Source organism: Lactuca virosa, chromosome 3, assembly GCF_052849685.1.
Source record: "Lactuca virosa cultivar CGN04683 chromosome 3, Lactuca_virosa_CGN04683_v6, whole genome shotgun sequence".
In the NCBI taxonomy this organism is placed as follows: Eukaryota; Viridiplantae; Streptophyta; class Magnoliopsida; order Asterales; family Asteraceae; genus Lactuca; species Lactuca virosa.
The window spans coordinates 86,291,046-86,302,031 of NC_136428.1; the positions used below are offsets into that span (position 1 = coordinate 86,291,046).

At 36.8% G+C, this 10,986-nt stretch overlaps 2 protein-coding genes and 1 pseudogene across 2 annotated transcripts; all 3 read right to left on the reverse strand.

The window, feature by feature from the left end:
• Positions 1-545: 545 nt before the first annotated feature.
• Positions 546-3,292, reverse strand: LOC145166121 (G-type lectin S-receptor-like serine/threonine-protein kinase At2g19130 pseudogene; annotated as a pseudogene).
• Positions 3,293-5,135: 1,843 nt separating this feature from the next.
• EMB1923 (embryo defective 1923) lies at positions 5,136-6,630 on the reverse strand. Its single transcript, XM_079085055.1, has 2 exons — positions 6,183-6,630; positions 5,136-6,000 (listed from the first exon to the last, which is right to left on the reverse strand). Exons 1-2 carry the CDS (start codon positions 6,529-6,531, stop codon positions 5,297-5,299), a joined length of 1,053 nt encoding a protein of 350 aa, XP_078941181.1. The 5' UTR covers positions 6,532-6,630; the 3' UTR covers positions 5,136-5,296.
• Positions 6,631-8,107: 1,477 nt separating this feature from the next.
• LOC145166124 (ALG6, ALG8 glycosyltransferase family) lies at positions 8,108-10,576 on the reverse strand. The gene is made up of 3 exons (XM_079085056.1): positions 10,365-10,576; positions 8,633-10,084; positions 8,108-8,566 (listed from the first exon to the last, which is right to left on the reverse strand). Exons 2-3 carry the CDS (start codon positions 9,864-9,866, stop codon positions 8,241-8,243), a joined length of 1,560 nt encoding a protein of 519 aa, XP_078941182.1. The 5' UTR covers positions 9,867-10,084; positions 10,365-10,576; the 3' UTR covers positions 8,108-8,240.
• Positions 10,577-10,986: the final 410 nt, after the last annotated feature.

The following is a 10,986-nucleotide window of genomic DNA, read 5'->3' on the forward strand; positions in this document are numbered from 1 at the left end:
AAAAAATAAAACAGAAGGATAAAATAGTCATTTTAATAATTCAACACAGCAATTCAGAGGTCCCAACCAAACAGCATGTTAAACATTCAGCTCTTAAAATTTCAGACCCTCTTAGAAATTCAGATCTCTTAAAAATTCAGATCTTAAAAATTCAGATCCTGCCAAACAGCCCCTAAATTAGTTGGCCTTTTTAGACAAAATGTTAAGTTCGTTGGGTTTTCTTGAACATACAAAATATAATTGGGGTTTTTTGAATGATTTGGAAACTTCCTTGGACTTATAATTTATTTTCCCAGAAAAAGAATATGCTGACAAAGGGTTTGTCGTGAGAAAGAAGAGAGGGAGATGACTTAGGATCGAAAATGCTCCAATATCATATAAGAATTGGTAAAACTGCCTCTGTTATTATCATACACGTCATTATCATACACGTGAAGTCTATTTATACGTAAAGGCTATCTAGGTTTACCAAAGATAATATATAATAGTTTCTTAATATAAAATGACTTGAAGACTAAGCAACGTAACCTTGTGTCTATCGCCTAATAAATACCTTTACAAATTTCCATGAAATACCTTTACAAATCTCCATAGTTGTAGGTATGCGAATGCAAAGAAAAACAATTATTGCTCTAACATAACTTATGTTCTTTTCACAATAACAAATTAACGATGATCAACTTGCCACACAATGTCAATGACTCCTTTTATCTACAACAATACAATGTTTGGTGTGAATATAACACAAAAGATAAAGAAAATCACCTTCAAGATGATGAGCTCTTCGATTATGAGGAATTGTTGCGTGCCTGTGAACTCCCATTGGAGGGTGATTCCATGAAGAAAATAATAGGCTCCGGGTTATCAACAAATAATGTGAAAGATTGGGGTATCGGAGGCATGTTCACAGCCAAAACCCCTTCAAGCATCTGTTCCACGAGGCTCATTGATGGTCTACTCTCTTCCTCATATTGGATACACCAACATGCAATTTTGCAAACTTTTGTGACTTCTTCAACACTAGCTTCCCCGTTTAACCTACTGTCTAGCAAGCTAAGGATATCACCTCCCCCATTAAGAACATCGGCAACCAAACTAGGGAAGAATGTACTCCTTGAATCTTCACAAGGCACTGTATTTCGCTTGCCATAAACTAATTCAAAAAGCATCTTTCCATAGCTATAAACATCCGCTTTAGCTGTGACAGCCACCCCTGATAACCATTCTGGTGCTAGATACCCTCGTGTCCCTCTTATAGTAGTCAAAACCCTACTAAATTCTCGACCAACAAGCTTTGCCAGACCAAAATCTGCAATTTTCGGACAGAATTCGGAATCTAGAAGAATGTTTTCTGGCTTTATGTCACAGTGAATGATACAGTCTCTGCACTTCTCATGAAGATAAACCAATCCTCTTGCAATTCCAAGTGCAATCTGATACCTCGTTTCCCAGTTTAGAACTTGCTTACCATGGAAAAGATGGGTGTCCAGAGAACTGTTTGCCATGTAACCATACACCAACAGCTTATTGTTACCTTGTGCACAAAACCCACGAAGGCGTACAAGATTAACGTGTTGGATGGTACCGATTGTGCTGACTTCACTCCTGAACTGCTTCTCTCCTTGGCTGATGCTTTCCAGCTTTTTCACTGCCACAATCGACGAATCAAGCAGTACCCCTTTGAAAACAGAACCAAAACCACCTTCTCCCAATTTTTCCGAGAAATTTTTGGTGGCTATTTGCAAATCTTTGTAGACAAACGCCACCAGCAAACCCTCCATTGTCGTCTTTCCCACCGATAATGATACCCTCTTTTTTCCATAGATTAAAACCAAAACTAGAACCAAGAAAAGAACCACACCTCCCACCACCCCAACAGCAACAACCAGATTATTATTCTTTTTAGGACGAGGAAGATCCTTAGAAGCAACTTTAATGTAGATTGTATTCCCACTACCATCGTCTTCTGAGAGGTTCAAGAGATCTCCATCCCAAACTAAACATTGAGTACCGACAAAAGAGTAAGCATTACAGGAGCAATCATTCAAACAGGTGGTACGACATTCTCCAGCACTCCCAACTGCTACAGAGTTATTTGGAGGCAGATTCTTGACTCTAATCTTGAGAAAATCTTGCTTTTCCGTGTTTCTTCCACACTGCAAATCGGTTTTTCTCAAACACCCACCAGAGAAATCACTCTGATTCCAATCACTCTCTGATCTAGGATTGAAGCCAGTCAAGCAATTACAAAAAGGTAATCCAGACTGCCTGCAAATCCCAAAAGACCCACATAAAGCGTAGACCTCACACTGCGTTTTAGGTTCAAACCAAATTAAATTCAACTCTTTATTATTTTCCGACCATGCTAATTGCTGAATTGTACCAGAAACATCTAATATAAATAAAGATATAATGGAAGGATCATACACAGAATAAATGAAGTAACTCTCGTTAACATTTTCATGGTAGCTGTATATGTAATTGTAATCCAACCTTGTTTCCGGTACTAAATAAAATGCTTCCCCATCCCAAGCCCCACTTGTCCAATATTGTTGGAAGCCATTCCACTTGCTTACATACTCTTTACCTGGCGGATGAAGCTCCACTGAGAATAGTCCTACAGCAGGATCATCGTTGCTTCTCCATGATCTAATAATCTGACTCTGTTTTGTTCTATTATCATAACCAAGTTTAGCACCAGGCAACCAAGTATGAGTTGGGTGCTCAAAACTTTGCCAAAAAGGTTCAACTGAATTTGAACCGGAGTCTCTCAAAACTAAGTTACCATTATCAAGAATAACAGCTGTTGCAGAGTTCAAAGTGGTGGTGGTGGTTGTGACATTTGTGGACCAAATCTGGGACTTGGACTCATTCAAGAGCACCAAATTACCATCAATGGTTTTTAGTTCTGAACGAAATCTATCAGAGATGGGTGTTTCTCTGTTTGCCACCCAAACTATGGAAAGAGGATTGGATTTGAGCTTCTTATACCAAATGCCAATGTAATAGTTGGAAGTGTTACCTGCTTTAAAGAAACCCAGCTCGAATTGTTCACCTTCAGATATGATTGTATGGTCTCCAGACAGAGACTGGTTTGCAGATATGGTGTTGGCTCCAGATGAGAGAGTTATGGTCAGAGAGAAACACAGGAGGACCAGAAACCTCCCCAGACTTCTTTCTTTGAAGAAGCACATGACTTGTACAAAATTTGAGAGATTGAGAGGTATCAAATCATATGCACAAACATATTACCAGTATTACTTGGGGTTTATACAACTGGCATTAAGCCATGACTAAGGTGAAGTTCTTAGAGGTCAAACACGACTGGTTCCGAGTCAAAAAAAGGAGTATTTTTTTAACTTGCTAAACCCACTTAGAATAATAATATTACAAGTGGGTCAATTTAAATTGATATAACTCTTTCGTTCCGTCACATGTTTGGAAAGTCATTTCCACTCCCTTCAACGGTTTAACCACAAATTTAGAAACAAAGTCAAAATTTCTAGATGTTGGACTTCACATCATTCTCTTCACACACACACACATATATTTGCCGATCTAATATCTAATTAATTTCGTATTTACCCTAAATGAGCTTTCCAAATATCAAATTTGCTCATTTTTTTAAAACATTTTTAAAATAATTTTTTGTTATTTTAAATCTTTCTAATTAAAAGAAAATATTACTCGACAATAATACCCTTGTTTTCAAATTGTAGGAATACTTTGATGTTACTACAAACACATACCCAGCCACAGCTTCGCCATTATCGACTCACTTTTTCCTTAGCACTTCATTGCCACCTTATTTTACCCTAATCTTTTCACTTTTTCATTAATAGGAAATGATCATCTCTCACTGTACAATAATATGAAGCATGAAAAAGAGAAAGAGGCACGGTGTATTCTTCTTGCGCAAGGAACCTAACCGCATAACCACACATCAGGCGGTGTGGTGTTCACCGCACCACCGTAGTGAAACCTCACCTCACCATGGTGTGCGGTACAGGTACACCTCACAATCTTAGCAACTAAGAACCACTTGTGTTTGTGCGTTTCCTTTCGTGTGTGTGCTCAGTTGAGTATCTCCCAATTGTATGTGAATGAAACAAATCTGCATTTTGACCATGGTGGATTATCAATGTACATCTAGGTAGAGGTTGGTGTAAAGGGGCATATTAATGTGTTATAAGTCGATAACCTTCAAGTTCAAACGTTAAGCAAAATATTATGATAATAATTCAAGCGAAATAAATAACTATTTGCATACACAATAACAATGTAAAACATTAAATAATTGTTAAATGTGACTTGAGCATTGAAGCCCCGAAAGATGCGTTGGAGCTTTTGGTAACACAGTGGAGCATTTGGCCAATTGCGTCGAAGCATTGCCAAATATGCTACAGAAAAATGCATCGGAGGCAGGCTAATGCGCTGGAACATGGAGATTTTCCAAATGCATTGTGCGGCACGGTCAAATGTGCTGAAAACTTGGAGGATGCACCGAAGCTATGGAGAATGCGCCTCCGGATGCGTGTTGACATTTCCAAAATGCGTTGCCTAGGTGAATGGCACGTAGTCATGCACATTCTCTCAATGTTGAAGATTCTAGAAGCAATTACATGATCTTATGATTGGTTTGGTTGACATTCATTCGAGCCTAAAAATAGAAGGGCATGACCCATTAGGATTTGATGTGTGATCCTTGGTTTATAAATAAATAGGGAATGCTAGCTAGATTATATTAAATGGTCTTTTGTCGGTCTCGATAGTGGTTGATAGTACCACAATACCATTTATCTATTTTAAAATACTCCCTCCTGCCATGTGGATGTAGGTCACATTGACGGAACCACGTTAAATACTGAAGCTTTATGTGGGTGTTCAATATTTCTCGTTTATTCCTAACAAGTGGTATCAGAGCCACAATTTGATATGTTGATTATAGAGATGTTGTCCCACAAAATTTGAATGATTTCAATCAATGGAATGTGGAGATGTGGGATCTTCTGGTTAAATAGGGTTGTACGACGACTTTGGAGTTTTTTGTCAAAATCAATCTTTCAAGACCTTCCCCAAAGAAAATGACACCATTCATGCGATTTACTTTAAGATAGTAGAAGATAAGAAAAACATTAAACAACAATTTGCCTCGAATATAACTCCAATAGGAGCAAATCTAATCAAATCCAACAAGCTAAGTAACAATATAATCACTTTCCCATTAAACAGATTCAAAGCCTCAAGAGCTCCATACCTTTACATCTAGTATTCAAAACTGAACTAAACAGACCTCTCAAACCACCATCCATGTCAAATGCCTATACCCAGCCCACCTAGCAGCAACACGTATACCAATGGCTAATGCTGCACACAATAAAGGAACAGGAACCCTTCTGTCCCCTGTTGTTGTAGCAACACCGTCACTTACTTCTATTTCAGGCTGATTCTTTGAGTACTGAAACACAGACAAACCCAGAAAACCACCCATCACCACCACTCTAACCCATGGCTCTCCTACACCTGCTAACACTGCTGCAACGGGCAAAACAGAGGAGACATAATCTCTCTTATTGATAAAACGAGAAAAAGAAAATAACCCAAAAAGAATAGTCCAAAAGGGAAGGTCTCCAATCATTCCTTTGACAGCAAAGTACCCAATGAGGCCAGAAACTGTTAACAGATGCCATTGGTTGTCTACAGAAGTTGGAGATGCAACTTCACTGATGGCAAGTATGATTGAAGTCAACATGATGACTGTTGAAAGCTCGGGAATGGGAGTGTATGCTACTATTTGAGAGTAAAATGCACGAAGGGTGTAAAAGGTAGTTTCAATGGCTCTAATTGTTGAAGTGATTGGATCGCCTATGAAATGGAATATGAGTGCTAATAATAGCTTTGAAAGGTTTCCAAGAAATTGAAGTATAGATGTTGCAGCTCTTTTCCAGTTGTAAAGTTCCCATATGACTGTTCTCCAAGCATAGACGAGGAAACCTAATGCTGATTTGGTTAAATAAAACAAAAGGTAGAAATGTCAGTTTCTATCATGATTCATGAACACTATTTGAGCTTTAAATCGAGATTAAGTGCTAAACACCAAAAATGCATATTCAACTTCACTAAATAGACACGTAAAAACATCCATAGAAAGTATGTACAGATTAAGAAAAGTGTAAAATTACCTATAAAATAAGGCCATCTAATAGGAGGATCAGGAACTTCTTTGGTCAAGTATCTAAACCTTTCAGGCATCGTGCTCTCTCCTCGCGCTTGTATTTCGGCTTCATTATTAACATCCTTTGACGTAGGACTCTCTACTTGTTCTCCTTCTCCATCACTGGATGTTGATTTTACAACAAACCCTAGATTGTTTCTACCAAATGAAAAAATCCCCAATTTCCTCTTAGCAGGAAGCGCTGTAGTAAAATTACATGATTGGATAGACTTTGATGTCGTTCTTAGAAGTGGAATCGAATGCTGAGAAAGTTTGGGAGATGGGTATGTAGAGGCAAGGGTTGAAACCATCGCCATCGGAAGTTTTAGGGTTTAGAAAGAGGCTTTAGCCATGCTTATCCCCTGTCTGAATGAGAAGTTGGACAAAGAGAAACATTAAAGCGCAAGCATCCAGAATTATTTCTTAGATGCCAAATAACATGATAGACCGATTTTTTTTTTTTTTTTTTTAATTGTTGATTCGAGTATGTAAGATTATTTTGTCATTCAATTGATTTCACAGCATAGTGTCTTGTCGATATGGTTAATTTTGTTATACTAAAATACTTGGTAAAAAGTCCGTTTATATTTCCACTTATCAAATTAAAAGTGTATTGTAGATTTAGATAAAAGGGATCGGTGGTATGCATCTTATGTTGTCGTGTCGTCTTTTTGCATGTCAACTAAACACAAGGTCTATTAAAGAGATGGCAGCGTGCCTTAACATGCAACATCATTTCTTTTAATTTTGTTTAAATTTTTTAACAACTATCAATTTTTTAAACAAATATTAATTGACATTTCATATGAGTCCGGCGTTGTTGATGTCAAACCCAACATGACCGTCGGAAGATTGGTTATGGTTTGTCTCTAACGATTTATTTTTTCTTGAAATTGTACTTGTAAAATCATCTAATGATTTAAGACAAAACCATTTTGGTTTTTTATGCAAAGCTAGCTAAAATGACTAATTTGCAAATGTTTGTTGTAAATGGCATAAACATTTGCAATAATGTCCACTTCATTAGTACCGCTTTGCGGGTTGCGGGCGGTATTCATATAAATGTCATTAAACTCCATAACATTTTTGATAGTCGTCCTCCATTTGGAATAAATTTGCTCATATGAGCGATATGTATTAAGGATATTGATACATATTTGGAGCCATGCCCGCAAAATGATAATTTGCAGGAGAGTAGAAAGGTTGATCGTACAAGGGTCTATAAGGTATCAGTGATGTATGGTTTAGTGAAGGATTTGATGAAGGCATGAAATTGGAAATAGAGATTATGAGAGAAAGAATGAGATTGTGTGTAATAAAATGTTGAGGTTTAGTGTATATTTATAGTGGTTTTAAAAAAATTTGATTTTTTTTTTTTTTATAAAAAAGCTATTTTTTTTAATAATCCTCTTTATTTTTGGTCAAAAAGTTGCAAAAAAAGACATTATTTACTTCTCTCTCTTCATAATACACCATCGACGAGCTCCTCTTGGCGAGACACCAGGGAGCAGTGTTGGCAAGTGTGGTGTGTTAGAGGCGAGTTGGCAAGTGTGGTGTGTTAGAGGCGAGCCGCACTCCATGTAGTCTTAGGATCCAAAGAAAATTGTAAACATTTGGGAGTAAATCTTTGTTCCACACACATATAGGGATTTTGAAGTGTCATCTTACAGCATGCAAATTGATTTACAATTTTATGTTTAATAATGAGCAAAAATTATTTAATTTATGATATTTATGCTAAATATTCTAAAACATTTTTGCAAATCAAGAATAACCACACTTACCAATAATATATGGATCTTAAAAACCCTAACAATATATTTTTCTTGTATGCTTTCTTATGATATGATTATATATGAAGATCAAATGAAATCAGGCCCTCCAACTCAACCATTAAAACCGATAACAAAAATTTACCAAAAACGAAGCTAGTTTGCAAGTCCAAATAATTCAAATCGACAACAAGAACTTGACACAGTAGGGGTTACATTACATAAGAATTTGATGTGTTAATCGACAACAATCATCAATGAGACCTAATAATAGATTTAAGTTGCCAAATCCAAGAGTACATCATTCCTAACGCACAGTAAAATGAGATAAGCATAAGGGGTAGAAACGGAAATCTATCACCAAGAATCAAAGGATGAAGAAACTGTCCCCATATCTCCACAACCACAAACCCAACCATATAACTCTTTTCTATCCATCCACTAACAACACCATCTTTTTTCTCAGAAAATGTAGAAGAAAAGCCAAACCACATTATAGCAACATATAAAAGAAGCAAGATCACTTTTACAGGATATTCTTGAGCTTCATAGAGAAGAGGAAACAACGAGTATATAGAAACTGCAAAGAAAAATATGTCACATTAATGGCGTTCAATAATTAATATGCAAATAAAATCATGAATACCTATAGATAACATGAAGTAATGTTGTGCATCCTGAATGCTTTCTACTGCAACAACTGCAAGTGGAATCAAAAAATGAAGAGAAGCCTTTTCATGAACATGCCACCCAAACAAAAACCCACATGTGTACGCATATGCAACCCATCTAACAATCTTTTTAGGGTCAGGATTCCTCCAAATCTTAAAAACACAAGGTAAAATAGCAAGAAGAACAACACCAAATGTTACCAAAGGAGTAACTGTAGGTAATATTGCAAAAGGAGAAGAATCCCCAACAAGCCCTCCAGTGAATGAAGCAGTTGGTGTTTTGATATAAAACCCTAATTTTGTAAACACAAAAGCAAGGAGTTTATCTGAGAGTATATAGAACACCCAAAAATTAGGAGCCCAGTATGCATGGCATAATCCCCTACCAAAAGGAAACATACGTTTCAAAACATCTTGTATTTGTCCATGATATGCAAAGGGTCCATAAGCTGCTACAAAAACAGCAATCACTACTACTCCCATTGTTATCAACTTACTGAAACCCCTCAAAAAGCCTCCGCGACAGTAGTGTCGTAAAATATACACAAAATAAACGGGCCCCGCAACTGCAAATAAATGTTTGAAACATAGCAGAATCGCGAAAATGAAACCACCAGTTAAGTCATGCCCATTTTGAAGTGCACCTAAAGAGGCCATTAAAAGCCCTAGAAGAAACCCGTTGTATTGGAAATGGATATGGTCAACAATTAATAACCCGGGTGATGAAATGACTGAAATCCAGATCAAGAGGCGTTTCTTTGAGTTCAAGTTTTTAGTTAATTTGTAAATGGAATAGATTAAGATTGAATCGGAGGCGATTACTGTGAGTCTTTGGAAGATGATGACTGAAGGGGATTTGTAGTTTAGGCCATTGTAGAGATCTGTGATTGTGGGGTCCACGAGGGACGCGAAATGGGAAAGGAGATACTCAAAGTAAGCAAAGAATGGAGGGTAATCGAGTGTCCATGGGCTTGTTTCGTCTGTGTACCATTGAGATAATGGTAGGGTGTGGGTGAGGGCTAGCCAGTTACGGTGGACTTCAAAATCAGTGCTGTGATAGGCTGGGATGAGGAGAAGTTTGAAGAATGTGGCAATGAGGGAGAACCAGAGGAGATCTTTGATTATTGTATTTGTAGGTTCATGTGGATTTTGGAGATGGGTTTGTTTTTCTTTTGATTGTTGTAGTTTTTTCTGTTTTGGGGGTTTCATGGCTTCTTTATCTGGTGTTTCTGTAGTTAGATTTGATGAGAGTGATGTGAAAGAGATAAAGGAGATAGCTGTATTCCTATGTTAATTTGTTGCCATGAAAGGAAAAAACTATACTGCAGAAAAAGGTCTCATAATGAATTTGATCTTTCCATGTTCTTGCCAAAATTCAAATTGAACAATTAACATTGAAGGCCTGTAAACCTGATCACTTCAATCAGCTGACAAAATAAAAGACCAAAAATTAACAATGAGAGCCTGATACACATATACAAATCCAGCAACAAGTAAACAAACAAAACGAATAGTGAAAACACAGAGGAATTAGAATATACAGTAATTAACAGAGTGTGTCTTGTATGAGAATCGTTGAGTAGGATAAGAAATAATAATGTTACAACATTGCGAAGAAAATCAGTGCACATAATATGCTATTATCATGACCATTTTACATTGTAATAGTCAACAACAAAGAGAAAAGCAAAATTAGGTTAAACTTACTTGACAGGGGGAGAGGTGAGCTTGATCCAATGAGTGCATGCTGCGGGGAGACCGAAGAGTTCAAGAGCGAGAGTCCGACACAAATAGTCAAAGAGATCGACGACGAGAAATCTGAGAGAGAGAGAGAGAGAGAGAGAGAGAGATGGAAGAGACGATCGCAACTGGACTACGAGTCAAGAGAAGCGAGACTCCAAGTCCAAGAGGCCTGTTATCCTTTCTTAAATGGGCTAAAATCATGTGTAGATAGTAGATTTATTGAATTTTAACCCAAAAAAAAAAAAAAAAAAAAAAAAAAAAAAAGAAGAAGGTAAATGTCAGCCCAACGTATTTTTCGTTTTTGGTTTAAAAAATCCCTCATTTTATTTTTTGGTAGTCTAAAGGCATAACTGTTATTTACCTATTAAAAAAGGGAAGTACCGAATATTCTTCCGGTTTCACAGGTAAATCATTGATGATGTGGATTAATGTAGTCCACATGGCTTTTTTATTTGTTTTTTTTTTAATTTCTTTTTTCTACGGCAAATAAAAATAAAATGATACTTTATATTTTATTAGATAAATCATCTAATGGTTTCCAGCTCTCATCAGCAAAGGGCTCCAATTCCAAAAGAAAAAATTTAGG

What these genes read in the sequence shown, in the direction of transcription:
- LOC145166124 (XM_079085056.1), bottom strand. Translation starts at nt 9,866, where the DNA reads ATGAAACCCCCAAAACAGAAAAAACTACAACAATCAAAAGAAAAACAA. An exon ending in TTACTTCATGTTATCTATAG is followed by an intron (nt 8,567 to 8,632) that starts GTATTCATGATT and finishes TTTTCTTTGCAG; the next exon opens with TTTCTATATACTCGTTGTTT.
- EMB1923 (XM_079085055.1), bottom strand. Translation starts at nt 6,531, where the DNA reads ATGGCGATGGTTTCAACCCTTGCCTCTACATACCCATCTCCCAAACTT. An exon ending in TAGATGGCCTTATTTTATAG is followed by an intron (nt 6,001 to 6,182) that starts GTAATTTTACAC and finishes TAACCAAATCAG; the next exon opens with CATTAGGTTTCCTCGTCTAT.